At 36.2% G+C, this 21,386-nt stretch overlaps 2 protein-coding genes across 13 annotated transcripts; one reads left to right on the forward strand and one right to left on the reverse strand.

The window, feature by feature from the left end:
• Positions 1-1,344: 1,344 nt before the first annotated feature.
• LOC103972198 (protein TORNADO 2-like) lies at positions 1,345-2,725 on the forward strand. The gene is made up of 2 exons (XM_009386433.3): positions 1,345-1,997; positions 2,130-2,725. Exons 1-2 carry the CDS (start codon positions 1,500-1,502, stop codon positions 2,439-2,441), a joined length of 810 nt encoding a protein of 269 aa, XP_009384708.2. The 5' UTR covers positions 1,345-1,499; the 3' UTR covers positions 2,442-2,725.
• On the reverse strand, positions 2,703-20,856 carry LOC135584937 (uncharacterized). Of its 12 annotated transcripts, none has more exons than XM_065174991.1 (21): positions 20,648-20,856; positions 20,118-20,474; positions 19,908-19,970; positions 18,334-18,463; positions 18,174-18,249; positions 18,000-18,077; positions 17,835-17,894; positions 17,650-17,754; positions 15,729-15,839; positions 15,073-15,111; positions 13,986-14,182; positions 12,090-12,223; positions 11,878-11,996; positions 11,721-11,763; positions 11,516-11,607; positions 10,250-10,298; positions 7,058-7,128; positions 4,013-4,129; positions 3,806-3,921; positions 3,659-3,704; positions 2,703-2,920 (listed from the first exon to the last, which is right to left on the reverse strand). In XM_065174991.1, exons 4-21 carry the CDS (start codon positions 18,459-18,461, stop codon positions 2,888-2,890), a joined length of 1,614 nt encoding a protein of 537 aa, XP_065031063.1. In that variant the 5' UTR covers positions 18,462-18,463; positions 19,908-19,970; positions 20,118-20,474; positions 20,648-20,856; the 3' UTR covers positions 2,703-2,887. The 12 variants fall into 12 exon arrangements, 10 of the variants coding, with proteins under 10 accessions (XP_065031063.1, XP_065031062.1, XP_065031066.1 ...); XM_065174990.1 differs by having other exon boundaries at positions 20,118-20,513; XR_010502370.1 differs by lacking the exon at positions 20,118-20,474 and having other exon boundaries at positions 4,008-4,129.
• Positions 20,857-21,386: the final 530 nt, after the last annotated feature.

The following is a 21,386-nucleotide window of genomic DNA, read 5'->3' on the forward strand; positions in this document are numbered from 1 at the left end:
AGGAGGAGTTGAAGAAAAAGAAGGAAAAAAAAAGTTACGATAATGAGTAAAACAATTTTATTAGAATTAAATTATAAATGAGGGCATATACATCTATTTACATGGGATAACTTAGGAATATCTAAAGTTGGATTATAAATAATAAAAAAAAGGAGTTTAAAATTTGTAATCTCCTTAATAGCCTTTTGATTATCAATTTTATCCTTTTATTTCCACTACATATTAACGTTGCTCCCTACTCATCGTACCATTCATCGCTTGTAGAGAGAGACATTATAAGATCGAATGATATCCCAAAAAAATAATATGCATAAGCCTTTTTCCCTAATCTCTTCAAACACACTTTCCATGCATGCTTTCCCTTAACCATAAGATCGAGTATCAAATAAAGAAGATGAAATCTTTAAAAATGATAGTGGGGTCAACGAGGAAGGTTGGAGACAAGATGGGAAGCTATGACGAATTAATATATGATGACGTGGAAGGCCTCCATTTTCATGGTTTGCGTTTGTAGCTCCCTCACCTTCTTCTCCATATATGTTATCAATCTTCATCTCATCAGTCACTGCTCTTCTCTTCAATCTCCTCCATAGCGCAAGAAGCCTATGTAGGGGCATTGAAAGAGTAAAGTAGCAAGGCCCATTAGTTGTTGTTACTTCCATCAATAACCCTCACTTGGGTCATCCACTCCTCGCCATTGTGCTTGCTCATTGTTCGATTAGATCAATGTTGGTCTGACCGAGAATGAAGAAAAAGAGAATATTTATATTTATTTTATAAAAAATATTTTTATTATAAAAATAGTAAAAAAGATTATAAATAAAAATCTTATGATGTGGAAGGCTTCCATTTTCATGGTCTCCATTTGAAACTCCCTCACCTTTTCCTCTATAAACGTTGTGAACCTTCACTTCATCAGTCACTTGCTCTTCTCCTCCATCTTTCTCGACAGCTCAAAAAGCTTACAGGGGCATCGAGGTAGTCAAGCCCTACTAATCACTCGAGTAGCGAGACCCACCAATTATTGTTGCTTCCGTCAGCAACCCTCACCGAGTCATTCACCCCCACAATTGTCATTTAAATCAATGCTGCTCATCGTTCGTTTAAATCCAATACTGCTCCAATCGAGAAAAGGAGAAGAAAGAAAAAAGATATTTATGTTTATTTATAAAAATAATATTTTACTATAAAATAGTAAAAAAAAGATTACGAATAGAAATCTCTTGTATGAATTTAAAAATTATTATTGTTACTCTTTGAGAAAATCATACTAAGATTAAAAAAATTAAGATTTTTTTATATTTTTATATATGAATTTAAACCACCCATACAAAAGCGAAGATGATTCTCCCACCACTGCTTTTAAGGAAGAACCACGCTCCATGTCTCCATTGCGAAAAGAGTAACGGAGCAGTTCAGCGGGGACCGAAGCAAAGCAGCGACCGCAAGCTATCCTGCTCCTTCATCCCTAAGCAAACACCACCTGCGCAGTCACCAAAATGGCTCTCAGCAACACCCTCATCGCCGGCATTAATTTCGTGGCCATGCTTCTCTCCATCCCCATCGTGGCCGTCGGCATCTGGCTCGCCACGCAGGCCGACAACTCCTGCGTGCAGCTTCTCCAGTGGCCTGTCATCGCAGTCGGCGTCGTCGTCCTCCTCGTGGCCCTGGCGGGCTTCGTCGGCGCCTTTTGGCGCGTTCCGTGGCTTCTGCTCTTCTACCTGGTTGCCATGCTCGTCCTTATACTCCTGCTGGCCGGCCTTGTGGTGTTTATCTACGCGGTCACCGTCAATGGCTCAGGTCACCTCGCCCCGGGCCGAGCTTTCCAGGAGTATCGCCTCGAGGACTACCCGGGGTGGCTTCGGCAGAGGGTGGAGGGACCACACCGGTGGAACCGCATCAAGGAATGTCTTAGCTCGACAGCAGTGTGTGCGGAGTTGAACCGGACGTATATATCGGCTCAGCATTTCTTCGATGCAAGGATCGGTCCCTTACAAGTGAGTGTGCGATGGGTTCTGCTGAATACTGCTGCTATTCATTGCTGCATGAGGGGGGGGGTTGGGCAAAAGGGTTTTAATCTGATGACGTGAGGTCTTTGTTTTCTTCTTCTGGTTTGTTTATGTCACCAGTCAGGGTGCTGCAAGCCACCGACGGAGTGCGGATACACATTTGTGAACCCGACGTACTGGATCAGCCCCATCAGCGCCGCGTCCGACATCGACTGCATGCTGTGGAGCAACGATCAGACGGTGCTTTGCTACTCGTGCTCGTCCTGCAAAGCCGGCCTCGTAGCCAACCTCGGAAGAGAATGGAAGAGGGGCGATGTGGTGTTGGTGGTGACCCTCGTGGCCCTCATCGTCGTCTACGCCATGGGTTGCTACGCTTTCCGGGATGCCAAGACGCAGGAGCTGTTCCAGAGATACAAGCAAGGCTACTACTGAGGAACCAAACATGGGTTGCAGCTGGCATTGATGAAGGGGAGAATAAAGAAAGATGACGCATCTGTGGAGATTCCTGGGGTGGGTTGCCGAAAGGTGGTTCTAAAGGAGGAGGAGGAGGAGGGCTAGGTGTAAAGACAGAAGAGCGCAACAACGTGCGTAAACTTACTTTTGATCCTCTGTAGCAAAGCTGCTCTGACGCTTTCTTAGATTCCTGTCGAGATTATTATTTCTCCATGGATATGCCCTTTAATAACATAAATCTACCAAAACTAGAATTTATTATATTTACCAGCATTCTTTGTCGACGGTACGCAATTATCACTTGAATCTATAAGAACAGAGGAAGAATCGCTGGAACTCAGAAGGCAAAAATATGTCGTGATTTAAATAAAAAACAAAAAACAAAAAATAATGGTACAATTGCCTCAAAACTGGTAAGATGATGTCTAGGCCTTCACTTTTCTTTTAATATCTAGGACCTGCAGAAAACTTTCAGAGGATCAGTTACACGGTAGCAAGTTATGTATAAAACAGCAGGAACTCAATAGATTAAATGACAATTTGTGAATGATAAACTTTAGATGTGGACAAAGCACTGCCAATTGACTCCAGTCTACTGCAGGATTATCACATTTCACTTGCTGAAGGTTCCGACACACTTTTAATGCATAACGTGGTGAAAAACAGCACCACACAACATTTGATCAATACCAAACATATATCTTACATAGAACGTACTAGTCTAGATAAATAAATCAAGCTTTCATAAGCAAACTACATCAACAATTTTACTCAAAGAGTCCTTGTTTCTTTTACGGTAGATTATGACAGACCTTATTAGTTACAAGTTCTGACATTATGTAAAGGTGGTCTATCATATTTAAGAATTGAGTTTTGAACATTTAATTTTAAATTAGAATAGTTGTTGATAATCAACATAATCCCATTGATGCGGAGGCCTACTGATGGTGTTTCATTATGTGGTCAGCAAAAAAAAAGATGCAAATCATTCAGCACTTCTTCACTTTCTTTCTCTCCGTACTTCTCAAGTTGTTTAGATGCAAGTCATTCATCATCTTCTTACACCAAAATATATAATAAACTTCAAATCCAAAAATTCATAATAAGTGGAAAAAGAGAATGCCCAATTCAACAAACTTAATGGTGACTTTGACACATGAAAGACATTCAAGAATCTTGTCATTGTCATTACCTACCTTAGACTGGAAGTGTCTCATGGTCAACACGATGATATCCCGTAACCTGCACAAGAAAGTCGCATGAGAGTGCAAGAGAGCAGAAACATTATCTGCGGAGGATTATCATTGGAGTACAAATCCAACAGCATGCTGTAACAAACTGACCGAACGTCATTCTCCAGGCTATACGGCTGACAAGTTCCATCTGTGCTAAGTGGGAGATTGATTCCATCTGAACAAGTCAACACAAACTGGGTTGTGTACCCAAGAGGAACTTTGATCTATCAAGTCAATCACAGAGATGTGATTAAATATCAAGTAATGAAGCATATAACAGTATAACTATACACTTCCTGTTTAAAAATACCTTACTTTTAAATCAGGTGAATATTTTTCTTCCATTACCAAATCATCAGAATGTTTCACCTTAATCTGATAGATGGATCGTTTCACAACAAGAACTGTTTGCTGCCAGTTGGAGGAATCCACCTACTCATTTATGAAAGTTAGTAGATGAATTTTATGACCATTTACAAGTGATCAATCAGAAAAACTCATTCATGAAGATTTTATTTTCTCACAGTTACTATGCATATGTGATGTAAAGCAAAACTATTTAAGTGAAAAATTAAGGATTTAGATATCCAGACTGGCATGATACATTATAATACAGGAAAAAGATAATTTAAGAAAAGTATGCATCAGTATTACTTTGGTACAACCAGAATACCGCGTAACCATACATGATAGGATCAATGAATGCTGGCCGGTAATGTTGGCAACTGGCATCACCATCTATTCCAATCTTAATGTAAGGCAATGCAAAAGCAGACTTCTTCATTAGTTAGCATCATTAGCAATTCACTCTTCCAGATATTTGCTTTCGTGTATCTTGCAGCAGTTCCAATATGTTGCTTTTTGTCGATTTCCCACAAGGATATCATGATTTGCCTAAACTAATTCATTTTTACAGGGACAAACATTTGTGATGTCCTTGACATACTGATGCAGCTCTTTTTTATGTTTCTCAGCATTAGTCGTAGATTGAATCCAAGGCCAATAATATAATGGCATAACATGTAAATGCTTCCGAAGTTTATCAAATCATTATGATTTTATGAGTAGACCATTTCATAAACTGACAATTCTGTCCCACTATGACAGAGAGATGTTAAGTAAATGGTTTAATAAGAGTTTCTAACCAGGACAACATCTGTTTTGATTTCTTTCTTTTTATATGCTATAGTATAATTATGGTTTCTTGCACTTAAAATAAAAACTTGTCCTTAGCGCTTAATAAAAATTTTATTAGGAAAAAGAATAGCATCAGTGATTCATTATTTAAACTTTACATAATTACAACTAAGGTTCGTCGTACCACGACATACCACCCGATACAGGCGGTACATACCAGTCCGATGGGAGACCGGAATGGGCGATACATATCAATTTGTTGATATGCTCCACCATATGATGTATCGATATGTCGGTACGATTTGGTAAGTACCATACTAACGACCTATCACGGACAAATATATAAACAGAGTATTTGATGTAATGTTTGTGTATATCTGTGTCTTTCGGTTTTGTTCATGCTTTGCACAGCATGTAAAGGGCTTGTGGTAGACTTGTAAACACAGGTTGTGTGCAGTCGTTGCGCAGAGGCAAGACTGCCCAAAAATAAGCCATTCAGATTGTTATTTTGGGAGTTTTCTAGCTTTGCAGAGTAGTGCAAACTGTGAAGTGTTAGCCAATACAGCACCCAGGAGCTACCCGGGTGGCACGTGGCTGAATGGGCCTTTAGGGTAGTGTTTAGGGCTAGTTCGTTATGTTGTACCACAACAGTGTCAAGTGGGCACTTTTAGGGACTTTTGGTCGCGGCAAACCACCTTGGACCATTTGTTGTGTGACCATTTAGGGCTTGCAAAGTCTATTTTTATAATTTTCATTGTCTATCAAGTATTTGTTGAAATGACTGCTTATTGGATCCTAAGTTATACGCTTCCTTAGTTCCTTTAACATGTCTTCTCTTTCGCAGGTCCCTAAAGGACCATAAGAGGTTTCAAATAAGCTGACCTTTTATGAACGGATACGTAAGGGTGTGGCACGACCTAGGCAAAACCAATTAGTCCGTGATAAACTAATCGATACACTGATATGGACCGGTAAGGTGAACCATGCTTGCAACAAACGTTTCAGTAGACAAAAACCTAGACATGTTCACAGAGAGACTCCCTTGATCTTTAACTTTGTATTCATGGAGCCAATTTGCTTAAGCATGGAATCATGTTTCTTAGTAGTATTCATATTCAGTTTTGCACAGTTATGGAGACCATCAAATTAATTTACAACCAATAAGGAAAAATGTTCTACCTACCAAATAGTTTAAAGCTTTTATGCTGGTCAGTCATTTCTGTTATTTGTCTTAATGAGGAATGAGGACGAGAATTTAAACGAACATAAAGTTCATACTCGTACATATTTTCTTCACAATTTCCATGGAGCCTTCTCAGTTGCGCTATGTAGCTGAGGCCATTATAATATAAAAGGCTTAGATATGTTGACAATGTCAATAGCATACAATCTATTGAATAAAAACCCACACTATGTTCTTTCAGCTGATGCCAGAATAGTTTTAAGTGGTGAATATAGGTGAGTTGGCTCTGCAGATGCCAGTTTCTTGGATTTATTCTTATTGTTCACTAACCATATTCTAGATTGATTCATTTTCAACTTCAATTATTCTAAGAAGGATTAAAAAGAATCACGTGATCCACAACTTATATCACAATCTAATTCAAACCACTCCCACACTTTTACAACTAATTTCATAATGATTAGAATGTAGCAAATGCTAAAGAAATTTTGTATGCAGAAAAGAACATTCAAAACTCCGTTTTGCATTTGGTGAGCAATGCTAGCAACCAAATTAACAAGTGTTCAAACGGTGAATGTTTGAGAGTGATATTCTTGATGAACTTCTTACTCAACACATTATGATACTTAAAATCAGATACACTAGGAACTTCGGACTCAACACATTATGCTAACTGGCCAAGTTTATCCAATCATTTTGCAGTGAATTATGCCAAATTTTACAAGGGTGGTGCCAATTACTAGCCAACTCCAAATTAAGAAGATGGCACTCAGACAAACACTTAAAAGATTAGTAGGTAGGTAGAAGCTTTGCATTCCTGGTTGTCGCTTGATCTTCTCCAACCATTAAGTGATTCTCAAATATCATACACATCTGGGAAGAGTTATACTTGCAATATTCCTAAAAAAACCACATGTATACAAAATCTGGACGATATGTTACTTTATTAAAATCATATGTTGCATCTAAACAAAAATACATATTGCATGCAGAACATGATAAAACAATTGAATTAATTAGAGTAAAAAATGGCCACATACCAATGCTTTAATGTTAAATATTGCCTTCCCAGCAGATATATAGGCATCAATCTGATTCTGCATCTCGGAATCTGTTGAATGTCAATCACATTTAGATGGCCATGTAATCATTTAAGGAGAAAAGCTTAGACACATTACAGTATGAAACACAAAGGGTTTGGCTTTGCTCATTTGTCAATATGTTCACAATTCAGTTACAGGAGAATACCACCTAACTTTCAGTTCAAAACAGGCAACTCTATAACTTCAGAAGATATAAAGTTACACTCATCAAAGTTATGCTAGGATTACCAAGCACATAAAGATAAGTGTTAATTAGAACCAGAGATACTGCAGCAAGTGTAGTTACATGTACTAACTTAGTCAATAAAATCAGGTACTTGTTAGCAAGAAATCAAATCTCAGATTCAGTATCGATGCCAGTCCTGTTGGACTAGCATAGTTGCAATATTCTGCAGTAAAGCAACAGGAACAGATCAAAACTGATCAAATAAAATAAGGATAAAGGAAAAGGAAAAGAAACAATGGAAAATGACAACAAAGCCAAATGTTACTCTCTCTCTCTCTCTCTTCTTCTTCTTCTTCTATCTGGTCATAAGCATAATTCTTCACAACCAAAGGCTAATTCATTAATGCTGGAGTTTAGGGTTTTAGACCTGACACATTTGGCCATTTCAAACTTAGGATCATGACAATTTGAATTTTTAGTTCCACAGCTCAACACTACCAAATTGGTCCCATGCACTGACTGCTTTGGTTCACCTAGTTTAACCAATAATTCACTTGACATCAGTTAAACCTAGCCAACTTAATAATCCCAATGCTCAAGTAGCCCACAACTTGACCCTTGCTCACAGGGTGGTACACCATGAATTTAGTCCCTTAGTTGTTAGTTTCAACTTTCAAGTACGTTTTCCTTGTGCTATTGCATAGTAAATGATGGCATATCCATTTATTGCACCATTCGGCAAACATAGTTCAGGATCTACTGAGGTTCTGTCCTTGATCACCAGCACAAGATTTGAGAGGAACATATAGATATTATGCAAGTGAAAACTTTACATATATATATCGTAAATGCAATATTATCAGCCAAAAGATATTTTTTCTACAACGGTTCATTAGCTAATGAATGAAGACATAATCATGGCAAAATTGCTCCTTCACAAACTGGGCCTCAATGGTTCAGATTATAGAAATATCCTCACTACGTCTAGGGAAAAAGTTGTATGCATCACCCTCCCCAAACATTTCACTGGAAGGAGCCTCACACATTAGGCAGCCCCACCCATTCTCGTATGCAAACTTACAGTTGTTGTATAGTAACCTTCTAGAAGCTATTAAAAGATAAGATCATAGAAAAGGTTAACAACTAAAACATAGGATTTCCATGACTCCAAGTCAAACGGTAACTTTCTCACCAGCTGCTTGCTAAGCCTCTATCCTTCTTAGAGTCCCATGTTAGCACCAAAATTCCACAGATGTCAGCTTGATGGTTACTCACACAAGTTGCTTATATTGATTACTTGTCCTTTTTTGGAAAGTATATATAACCAATGATTTAAATTCTATTCAAACTTTGAAGTGCTTAGGCATAGGTTAGTTAGGAGGAGTTTTAAAGTCATTAAAAATCAAATTTTTAAAGTTTTAGATTATCTTTAAGATTAGGAGGAGTTACAAATTTTAGCATTTCTAGAAAGTCATGTAGGTATATAAGACCATATATGCAGTCATATGATAGGCCACATAAGGTGAAGCGGACTCAACAGTGTTATTGTAAATATGAAATATGTTGCACATAGATGGTCCACATCAAGGATTGTAGTTTTGGATACCAGACCCATGTCAGTCCATGGTCGAACCAGTATGGATCCAGTCTAAATTACATATTGTTTGAGTTAAATTAAATATGCAACCATGTAACTTTCTGTTTAAGTGGTCAAAAGCTTCAATTGACTTAGGCTTAATAAATCTACTGCCATCGACATGTGGTCATACGACTGCCTTAAATAAGGTCACGCAGAGTTATTATAAATGTGAAATCAATTGAACATATGCAGTCCACATAGGAATGAAAATGTGATCAATTTCATGCTTACATATGTATTTTATATCTCCTCATCACTATTGTTTCAATTTTTACTATCATCTTAGTGCTACCTTTTATGGTTTATAATAATATGCTATTTATTACTTATTTCTTGAATACTCTTTTAATGCATACAGACAACATCATACTAATATTTTATTAGGTCTTAGCACAGAATTGCTTATTAACAATATCAATTTGATTGAATATTTCTTTATTAATAAATTAAATATTAATACCTACCATCCCAACCAACTTCTTGATAGTCTAGTGATGACAAAAAACGTATACTTTTTTTGTCTAATTTGATCCTTTTATGTATATTCAAAGATGGAACAACAAAAATGGTTATTAATTGATTATGGTTATGGAGTAGAGTCAGACGAGTTCACTGTCTACTTAGGTAGAAAGAACAATTTCTTCAAATTAGACATGACATGAATACTAACTAAATTTATAAGTTTACAATAACATTCAAGAAATCATTGCAATTTAGCATTAACCATCACACTTAACAAAAAGAGGGTGCATAAAACATCAAACTCATGTTATGCCTGCTGAATCTCAAAATTCCTGTGACTCCAAAGAGCCTGCTGGATTTTAAAATTCGTTGAACTCCAGCAAGGCAGATTCAACAAAATGGCATAAGATGGTTCTATTGTTATTTCACAGATAATCTGAAAACATATAATTTTTTTATGAAAGATGAATCATCAAAAATGGAAAAATGCATGACATAAAATTGAATATTGTGAAAGTCTTATTATTGTAGCTTTGTAGGTTTTAGAATATGATCTATTGTGTTAAATGTAACAAAGAACACCAATGATATTGAACCCTTCGAGGGCATATCAAAGGTGCCGGTTATTTCTTGTAATTTAGGATTCCTTGTCAAAAGAAATTTGAGCATTCCTCCAATAACCAATGGAACTGAACCCTTCAATGTCATATCTTGATAGTTCTGCACTAGTCCTATGCATGTCCCCACTATGCAGACACTAAGATTAGAATACAATAAGGGCCATAAAATAATTTGAACTTTCCATGTGCAGATCATTATCCATTATTTATAATGAGGATAGCAGTGTTCAACATATACTCACCGCACGTTATCTTGTTCTGATTGTTGGCAAATTGCCTCACCAAATCACCCTAAAGGAAATAAATGGATCACAGTATAATCAACATTTTACACATAAGACAATAACATTAACATAAACCAAAATTTATACGAATTGATAACAAAGATTGCTGAGAATTTAAAAAAAAAAAGTCAAAAACCAGCACATACATTTAGAAAGATGAGTTGCAAAAGAATTTACTCATGATAAAATACTAGTCTTTAAATAATTGGTGAACTAAAAATTGAATTGTAACTGAATTTAATGTATGAAAAATGCTTGGTGAGCCAAGCTTGAATTGTAACTGAATTTCTCACACTGAACTCAAGCCCAGCAAAATGTTAGGTGAGCAAAGCTTGAACATGTCAAAAGCTCAGCTTTGCCGTCCTAATTACAATGTGTTTTAACTATGATTTCTCTCTCTGCTATGCTAATTATAAGTATCATGCCATAAATGCAATACTATCATCCAAGAGCAATACAACTAGGCTCTGCAGGAAAACTATGGTTGAATTGAAGACCAAAAATCTGAAAAATGAAGACTAAATATATCAAATGTACCACTCTAGGTGATCTATATCAATTATCTATAAATCAAAATATTTTATTTTAGAACTCCTTGTCTGTGCATCAAATCTACCAAAATGGAATGCTTTAATTTTTACGACATTTAGAATTGTATAACCAGCCAGGAGTGTTCTCTATAGTTCCGGTCTATTTTGTATATTCCTCGAAGATGCTTAGGTCAAGACAAATGGATGATCCTTTAGGTATGTATTAACATGTAAATTGGAGTATTAAGGATTCAACACTCAATTTTAGGACTATTTGATACATGGCAAAGGAATGCATAAAACTTGTAATATTAGCCTCTATGTCATGTAACGCTATAGATCACTTTGGAAAGATTGGAGCACCAATCTAGATCCATTTGTTGTCCACCAGTGATCTCACAGAATACCTCAAATATCCATGATAAGACAACAAAAATAAGAATGCTGAATAAAATATATTAACAAAAGATGTAGCATAAAATTTCAGCATACACAATTTATGTAAAAAAATACATTATAAAACAAATATAAAATTTTCAGGTTGAATTCAACAGATTTATAACATGATCCATTAAAAAATATATATTATCAAATAAACGAATTATCTATGTTTCGGACACAACAAATAACCAACACTATGGAGTTGCTAAAAAGTAACAATCCATTTTTCTTGTACAAGATACAAGCAAGACACCTGATGGTCATTGTTGTCGATGGGTGTGCATTCTACAGCAAGAATAGTATCAACATCATCAGCAGTTACCACATATTCCGGAACATTGACTCCTGGAACAGGTGATAAATCAGAAAGGAATTAGACGTGTTATGAAGCAAAATCAGAATTATTACCATTATTTTGTCAAGCTAATACAAAAGAGCAGAGTCATATCAAAGAATACCTTCTATATACTGCCTAGTGCCATTATCAAGTTCACGAACCCACTAGAAAAACAATGCAGTTCAAATCTTAATAGAATTTAACCACGACTGAATGCAAAAACAATACATAGATTTATTGTCCTATTCATGAAAAGTAAGATAGAAAATCATAAGTACCTGAAAGATGCAAAGAGTTGTACCATTTGTTGGATATCCACAGGCTTGTAACTTGCATCCTGGTTTAGGCTCACCATATATTTGAAACCCTTCGATACCAGGTAAGTCATATTCACCTGCTAATTACAGTTATAATGAGTGAAGATCACAGTTATCATAAATTGAGATCAAAATTTCCTTTTCCAATTTAATATTAGTTTAGCCTTCCATACCTTCCAAAACAAAGGACCCTTGGTTATCGTGCACAGTAGCCGTATGAAATTGGGCATCAGCATTTAAAGTTCTAAATGTGGCCTTATGAGCATAACCTTCAGAAGAGCTGGAAACACCAGTATTACCAACCTCCCTGCATAATAGAGCTCATAAGTGTGTTGAAATTTATTTCTGTCAGGGGAGGATCAACCAGACAAAGTTCTCATAGAGAGAGCAAATGGTAATTCCCAAAAGTTATTAATTCTCAAATAGTACTAGAGTAGGCACAATAAACAACATAACTCCATGTGCCCCTCATTTGGGTATTACAAAATGCATCCTTTCTACCAATTAGCATATCAAAATCACTTCTTCTAACCAGACATTTTTCTCTTCTATTTATATACAAGCTCTCATCATTCTTCTCTCCACCTTGGTGTACCTCTAATTAGAATTGATATATTCCAGCACTGTTTCACTACATTGTCCATTTTGAAATGCATCTTAACCACCTAGATGACTTCACTCATCTTGCTCTAATTTGGGCATACTACACAGCTGACATAATAAATTTACCTAACAGTCTGCTGCTCAAGGTTCTGCTCATCTAGTATTTCATATTTCGTAAGTGTTATCTAGAATTTAGTTTTGACCTATGCGATACCAGAAAACTTGAGAATTGAAATCCCTTATTATCCATTAAAACTTTCATGGCTTCATGAATGCATAAAGTAAAGAACTTGAAAAACAAGCTCCTATTGTCTTTTAAACATTCAGAAAAACAAGGTTAAGATAATCATCTTATAGTCTCAAATTCATTTTATGGTCTGTGAATCAGATGCAGTCTGAAGAATAATTAAAACCCCAAATCTTTATTACCCTACCAGTCTACAAGGCAGATGCAATCTGACAGGTAAAACTAACAAGCCACCGCTGACCCAAAGGCCACCTCTGCATATTTTATCCTCCCTCAAAAAGAAAATTTTATATTTTATAAGGTTTTGAAGGATTTATGATCTTACCATGAAAACTAATTTTAAAAAGCTAAAATTAGCACAAGTATCACCAAGCAAACCAAATGTGTGTCAATCTAAAGATTTATATCGTTAATTGATGTTAACCATTGACATGATATAGTGCTGAAGGCTAACTGCTACATGATTTATGACAAAAGCATCATCTTAAGAACAGTCCACTTATGGAAGTAAAAGCTTCATAAGCTCATTTTTCTCTTTGAAAGTTATTAACATGTGTGTATGTGCTATTAGAGCTTGATATATGTTGGGTTCTTTACTAACAGCTTAGGCTTTTAAGATTAATGGTCCCCAGTCAAGATCTTTATCATGATATGAGAGCAAGTCATGGACTGAAATATGTATGCTCCCTTTTTATTTCACCCAGTACTTAATAAATGTTTATGCAATGTATGTTTCTTATTTAAGCTCGCACCATGTATTTGGGTTCAGTTTCACAAGCCAAGCCTAATCTCACTTGCACATAAGCGGGAATGTTAGATTTTAATATATACATTGGACCATTGTGTTTGGAATTAATAGTCACCCAGTCAAAATCTTTATCACGTGCCAAGAAAGTAGGCTTGGGTGGTTTCATCTTATACTAGAATCTGTTACAATTATCATTCAAAAATTAATATCCCAATCAAAATCTTGATTGCGTGCCAAGAAAGTAGGCTTGGGTAGTTTCATCTTATACTAGAATCTGTCACAATTATCATTCAGAAAATAATACAAGGTCACTGCATAAAAGTGTATCTCACTAGCCTTCATTTAGTGATCGCCTTAAAAATTTACCGAAATAAAACCATATTTGATGCATATTGTCAAAAGGTATCCAGAAACCAAACAGCAGAAAGAAAATAAATCAAAAGCTTAGTAGATAAAAGGACTTGTACTAACTTATGAAATTCTGATGGCAGATCTCTTGGCTTCTCATAAGCAACTGGATAAGTTATCTCAGAGTTTAGAGTAACATCTACATCCTTTTTATCTATCTTTGCAAAGTCTTGAGAGACTCTCAACTGATTAGCTGTTGATGTGCCATGCAAATCCATAGGATGTTGATCATATAGACGAAGCTCGGGTATAACTGATTCCTATGAGTAGGTATATCACAATTCAGCTTTACAAGTTAGGAGTTAGGACACTGAATAAAAAATGGAGTAACTCTAGATAATACAAAGTGAGCATAAGACAATTGGTATCCTGAGAAGTTGGATGCTGAAGATTCTTATTAACCATTAGATTATCAGGTTGATTTCCTAAGAGATGGTTCACAACTTCACATCACCAAAATTATCCTGCAATAATAGTGTAAATTAATTGAAAATTCTAATCACTATTAGATAAATGATATTTGTGAGAAAAAGGCCAAAAGAGCAACAATATAATATTCGTTGTTCCTAGTTTGCTAATTACATAAAAAAGAACATTAACATAGAGTTTTTGTTTGTAAGGATCACTGTGAAGGCAGGATTTGGTCCCATAATGTATATCTTTACTGGCCAAGTTAGCTAGCAATTTAAGATAATTACCTGATTCAATCTTAGACTTGCTATCAACAATCATAATCTTTACTATTTAAGCTAGCCAGCAAATAGACTTTGCATGCGCCCTGCTTTGGCTGTATTGGTTGGCATTGGTATCAGACACAAGCACATGCAGGGGGTCACGGCCACATATAAATCTAGTAAAAACAACAGCATAAACATGGCAACAGATGCAGTGGGTTATTACCACTGGGGCTCAGCACATTCAAATTGATGTGCCAGAATCTGGGATGTAACAGCATGATCGCAACTGACGAAGGCCAAAGACATCAGCTTTCAAATAACTTCTACTAGATATATAGGTTTATGGGCATAACCAATGTCGATAGCATTTAGATGAAACAATTGTTCCACTATGAAGGAATAAACTGACAAGGTTTTGACTGTGTGAATATAATCAAGTATAGTACTCAATAACTGAAAGGAAGGTTACTTACATTATATCTAATCTTCCAATGCATACTCTGGTACAATTGCTGAAAAACCCAATAAAAGAGAAATCAGCTACTCCTGCATTTCTTCATGATTGCTTATTATATTTGGCATATAATAAACGAGAATCATCATACAGTTCGTCATAAACACAAAGCAGCTAACAGCTACATCAGTTACTAATAGTATTTTGAGGTACTAAAATCGTGCAACACCATAGTGATTATTATAACTGAAAAAGAATATGGAGAAAAGGTGTCATGATATTGGGTGAGTTCAAAATCGGTATGAAACTGCATAGACAGACTAGCAGAGTTATGAGTTGGTTTCTTGCACCCTTGCACTGCCATTACATGAATCAACACAATCTAGTACTAGATCATGCCAGCCCTAAGGTCCTGCAATGTGCAACACATAGCATTGAATCCCTCAATGAAAATTAACGTAAATGCTTTCAGAGAATGTAAAAGAGGATTATCAGCTTAACAGATGAACTGAGCATAGTATCATGGAACATTTAAACAGTACTATTACTTGAGATTTCCTGTACCTAATGCTGGCTGAGGACAAAAAGATAAATTGGAACAAATCATGAAATTGCATATCAAAGTAGCAAATAAGAGAAATTTTTTAGAACACTGGCCAACCAAAAGAATTCTACCTTTATACCGTAGGAAATTGCAGAAGAACTGATAACAGGGGGTCGGATGTCATATTCAGCTAATAAACTTAGGAATGAAGAAGTCAATATATACATCTCTTCCTCTACAACCTACAGAAATTGGTAAAAGATATATTATAAACAATAAAGAGGGTGGCTGCATTCAATATTTTTAACAAAGCCCAAGAAGAGATGAAAGGCAAAAGTAGTTGTAAATCTTATCACAACTTGTGACATGATGCAAACAAGAGATGGATCTCGTGATATGAGACAGCATAATTACCTCATATTAGCAGATAAAAATAATAAATAAAGAAGTGAAGTCATAGGTTCAGATTCATATTGTGGTTTTCTATCACAGGAGAGCTTAGAAACAAAGTTTCTAGAAAAAAAATTTACTAAACATAATTTCACAGCTCTGAGTCTTCACTAAATCAGATATAAATCAAGATTTCAATCCAAGTAATCTGACTCTAATCTGATCTGATTATTTGATTCCTACACAGACCAGGAACAAATCAGATTCAATCTGGTCCATGTTCAATCCATTTACAGCCCTAGCCATGCCAGCTATGCTGTCCCATAATTTAGTCCTAGCATGACGTTTCCGAGTTTCGGGTTTGAAATTTTCTTACTAATACACCTAAGCCTTTTGCAATCCACAAGTTATCCTTGTGGCAATCACTAAGTTGTCCTTCTCAAATGATGCAATGTAACAAAGTCGTAGGTATTGTGGAGACAATTTAGATATTAATAAGTGGAAGCTTTCCTTTTTTTCTTCCTTTTCTTGTGGTACAGTGCCTCACTAGAGTGAACAAGATTTTTACTGTTATGTAAAGATCAGGTTTTTACTTTTTATCATGAGTGTGAATTGTGGAAGAGTAAGGTGAGCTCAGTACACCATGAACAGCATGGTTATCCAGAATAGTCTGAGAGGAGAATTTGATACTTAAACACACTCTATGGCCAAACCTACCATATGATTCCATCCTAAAGAGAAGTAGAGCAAAAAGTTGTGTTTCATCCATTTGCACAGCCAGCCCAAAGAATATACAATCAAACACAGAAAATCATGTCATTGAAAAAATTACTTATAAAAGGCTGGTAGCAATATGTGTTCTATTAAAAAGATGAAAAAGATTCAGAAGAATAATCTATCCAAAATAGAGAAGACTACTTAAACCTCACATATCAGAAAGAATAATTCTTCTAGATAGCCATCTATAATAAGCTGAACAAGTCTTCCAAAAACATCCACAAGAAAAATGCTTCTAGGTACACGTATGTGTACTAAACAGCTGATCAAGTCATCTATAAACCTCTACAAGCAATTGTCTTCTTTGTTAGAATACGACAATTGTAGGATTTTCAAACATGAAGATCAGAGGGGAGAACATGATGGTAGATTTTTGTTTTACCATATTAGTTCCTAAGTCATCATGAGATTTATATGAACTGATTATAAGATATCTAAAAACCCAACATGAGATATGTACAAGATACAAATCTTTATCTCTCAGAACTGATGAGTGTGATAACTTGTGTAAGACCTACAAGAACATGTAAAGATAGAAGACACAAAATTAGTTGATAAAAAAAATCTGTTTTCAAATACTTTTAAATGATTTCATATCTCAAAATTCTAGTTACAAATTGAGCTCATAAATGTATGTATGTCTATGACCAGAAATTTTTAAGGCATCTTCCAGCATGTCTTCATTTGAAATACTTCCTCTAACACAAAACAAAATGTAATTTTCTTATAGAGCATTATTTAAAATGTAGTAGCTGATCTTAGAACAATAACAGATCCTAGCATACATAAATAAGATGCTACAAAATGGATGAGATCAAACATCTGGATATCATGCTCAAGTTATGAATAGAAATCCAGGTGAATGGAGCAAAAGCAATAGCATACCTTAAGATTATCAGTCAATCTTAAGTTTTCATCAAGATAGCTTCTCTTTTTAGTCAATTCTTTCAAGGCACTAGCTACAGCATCATCCTGCCTCTCATCAAGAGCCTATCGAAGAAAAGAATACTTAACAATGTTCAAACAGGAAAATACCCTTCAATTAAGATATGTTCTCAACGTGTACGTACTATCTGCAATTCAGAAAGCCTTCTCTCCAAAATATGCTTCTCATTTAATAACTGAAGCTCCTAAAAACCAACAAGAACCATAATTTATGAAATTAAAGAAATAACTGCATCAAAAAACAAACATCAAAAAAATAAAATGCAAACAAATTACTATTAACTTCATACTTTGATACATGCATTGGTGATTTGTTGACGGAGAAGCAGGATCTCTTCTTCTTGCTGGCGGGATCTGTAGTAAAGTTCCTGTTATCAAAAAAGAAAGGAAAATACTTTAACAAATATCAGATCCAACTGCTAATTATCATAGCATATAACCAACAGCTTCCAATAGAATGTTACCATGATTTCTGGATCCAATAAGTGGTTCTTTAATTCATCTCTTTTACCAGGACCAGGATGATTTTGAAATTGATGCCTACAGATGAATTATAATATAAACAAATTAAAGCTTATCTTTTGGACAACAAACTAATTAGCTTAAATATCTTGAGTTTAGGACCTGATTAAAGAATCAGATGTCTGAGCCAAAGGACCAACATCACCATTTTCAATCATGTAGCCTGTGCTAGATGATTTACCATCAGGTGCCACAAGTTCACTTGATGATCGACGGCCATCGTTAACCATATCTGCTTGTGCATAAACAGGAATGTGAATCTTCCCTTGCAGTGTTACACTGGTGAACAGTTACTTTCCACAAGCCAAAATTATCGAGGTACATATTAGAAGTTTCATCCTTGGAATCAAAAGTTTGATTAAAATATTAAAAACCAAAAGAGTTACAACAACAGCTTAATAGAGGTGGTACCATATTTGCAATTGTAATTGTGAACGAAACATATCTAGCCACAAATATTGTTCTTTGGCTTAATTGACCTTCCTAAATGAATATTGTACCTCATAGCAGACACTAAACTAATATGAGATGGCTTGAATGTTGATGATGATGACTGCAGGTCTTGAATATTAGAATGTTCGATTACCAATGCACCATGTCATAGTACACTATTTTTACTAAAAGATGCTTGACAGAATAGCAAAAGTTACTAGATTTACATAAGGGGAAAACATCAGTACGAACTAGGAATACCAAATACCAATAATGATGACTAGTAAACTAACATTTACATGGATTTAGACCCAAAAAAGGATCATAACTTTATGCTTAACTATCAAATATTTTCATCAAGAAATATATAATAGAAAAAAATATTTTTCTGTACATTAGGTTTCTCTGAAGGTCAGTCTATAGAAATCATGATGGGATGTAAAACACGATAAAAAAATATATATATAAACCATAGGAATAAATATATTAGCAATTTCTATTTAACTAAGACAAGGCTAAAACTACGACATCATATAAATAAGACAAAGTGATATTGGAACTATGCAATCATGTAGATAAGACAGTGATAGAAATGAAGTTTGAACAAGGTATTCTAATGCAAGCACTGGCAAGTAACTTTACGAAGAGGGTCCCACTGAATCATTGAGAAGAGGATTATTTGCTATGCATCAAGAGATCAATGTTAAATGTGATATTGGATAATTCATCGGTTCTCATTTTCAACATAAGAATCCCCTTTCTTTTTTAACTTGAAATGGACGGCTAGGTGCTAGGGCCTCTTTCTGGATATTTATTTTAATCATGACCATAAACTTGTGATTAAAAGTCACTAGTTGAACATCTAAGCCACACTCCTAAATCCACAACCGTTTGACCATTCTTTGTATGAAATACTTTTCCTCATAAAGAGGCAATAAAGGTTGAGTTAAAAACATTGAGGCCTTTATCATACGGCATTACTAACTCTAAAATTGCACATCAATAATTGAACAGATACAGTATCGAGCCGACATCAAAATTTGTGTCAAATGTTTGTAAGCGTAGCAGTTAATGTGAGATGTTACAAAGACAACAGTACAAGTCAGAAGAACCTATTCAAGGTGATATAAAATAAAGAAAGAACTTCCTACATGCAATTTATTTAAAGGATCACGACCAGATCCAAGAAAACAAGAGCATCAAAGAAACAGTGATAATTGGTAGCGCAGTATCTGGTGTTTTACCCGACTAGCACCTATGATGGTGGTCTGAGCTCACGTCTCCAGTATTTGTATGAAGTACTATTCCTGATAAAGAGGCAATAAAGGTTGAGTTAACGACACCGAGGCCTTTACCATATGGCAGCACTAACCGTAAAAGTGCACACGTCAATAATTGAATTGATACAGTATCTAGCCGACATCAAATTTTGTGCCACTTGTTTGTAGGCGTACCAATCAATGTGAGATGGTACAAAACCAAGAGTACATGTGAGAAGAGCCGATTCGAGGTGAAGAAAATGAAGAAAGAACTTCCTGCGCGCAATTTCTTTAAAGGATCACGACCAGATCCAAGAACCCGCGATAATTGGGAGCGCGGTATCAGGTGTTTTCGTGACTAGCACGTATGGTGGTGATCTGACCTCGCGACTCCAGCTGCTTAATCATGAGGCACCGAGCCCTCGGATGACCGTCGAAGCCCGAAACACCCAAATCAGAGTTTATCCAATAACCCTAATCACCAATCGCCTCGGAAAACCAAGAAACGTAGTTCACTCCCGGCAAGAACCCTGAGGCTTCGAGGCTCGGTATCTGGATCACTCCGACACAGATTTAACCCCCAAAAGATAACTAAATATTCAAGAAAAGAGGGATTGATGCGAGGCCGAACCACCCGAAAACAGAAGAACGACAAAAAAACACAAAAGAGCCCTAGAATGCACGAGGAGGGGGCATGAAGCCGCAAGAGGGCGCCGGAATCGTACCCGCTCCAGGGAAATCCGACCGGCTCGGATGTTTATGGCGGTGGAGGAGCTACCAAGACGGAACGAATCGGACGATCGATAGGGATGGAGGGATGAAGACGAGAGGGACGGGAGGGAATGAGGAGGACCGGAGAAGTCACCGAAGAAACGAAGATGAACGAGGAGAGGGGTCGGTTGCGTCGGCGCGTCAAAGTCGTTATAGTCTGCTGTGGTGTGGAAACATTTTACATCTATATAATAAAAGGATGAAATATATCGTCGTGAGATGCGTTCTCTGACACTCCACGTCACCGGGATGAGGCAGCCCACGTCACGTTTGATCGCAAATGAGGGTTCATTTTCAATCGATCTGTTCTCGGGTCGAACCGATTTGATTCTGAATTAAGTAATATTATGAAATAATGAAGTTGGTTAGAAGCATGAAATTAATAGAGTAGAAAATGACTATAACTCTCCAATCAATTTCATTGTCTAAAGTTCTTAAGCCCAGAGAAGTGCCTTCTCCTACTCGGTGACTTTTCCGTCCCCTGTTCACACAGCCACTCGAGACGGACATTGCAAGATGTTACTGCCTCATTGACTATACCAGAGAGAACTCGAGAGAGTCTTGAGAATGCCTGTTGCAATTTGTAGGGTTGGTGCCCACAGAGATGTCTCCGGTGTTGGAATCTGGACCAGCAGGTGATGGGTGAATGTTCGTCTTCGTTCGGAGGCAATGTGCGACTCTGTAGTCGAAAGC

This window comes from Musa acuminata, chromosome BXJ3-11, assembly GCF_036884655.1.
Source record: "Musa acuminata AAA Group cultivar baxijiao chromosome BXJ3-11, Cavendish_Baxijiao_AAA, whole genome shotgun sequence".
NCBI classification, from domain to species: domain Eukaryota; kingdom Viridiplantae; phylum Streptophyta; class Magnoliopsida; order Zingiberales; family Musaceae; genus Musa; species Musa acuminata.

Excerpts from the sequence above, each read along its gene's own strand:
- LOC103972198 (XM_009386433.3), top strand. The coding sequence starts at position 1,500 with ATGGCTCTCAGCAACACCCTCATCGCCGGCATTAATTTCGTGGCCATG. Across the intron at positions 1,998-2,129 it reads CAAGGATCGGTCCCTTACAA|TCAGGGTGCTGCAAGCCACC; the intron begins GTGAGTGTGCGA and ends TTATGTCACCAG.
- LOC135584937 (XM_065174992.1), bottom strand. The coding sequence starts at position 18,461 with ATGGTTAACGATGGCCGTCGATCATCAAGTGAACTTGTGGCACCTGAT. Across the intron at positions 17,895-17,999 it reads TCACCAATGCATGTATCAAA|GAGCTTCAGTTATTAAATGA; the intron begins GTATGAAGTTAA and ends GTTGGTTTTTAG. Across the intron at positions 7,129-10,249 it reads TCAGAACAAGATAACGTGCG|ATTCCGAGATGCAGAATCAG; the intron begins GTGAGTATATGT and ends GACATTCAACAG.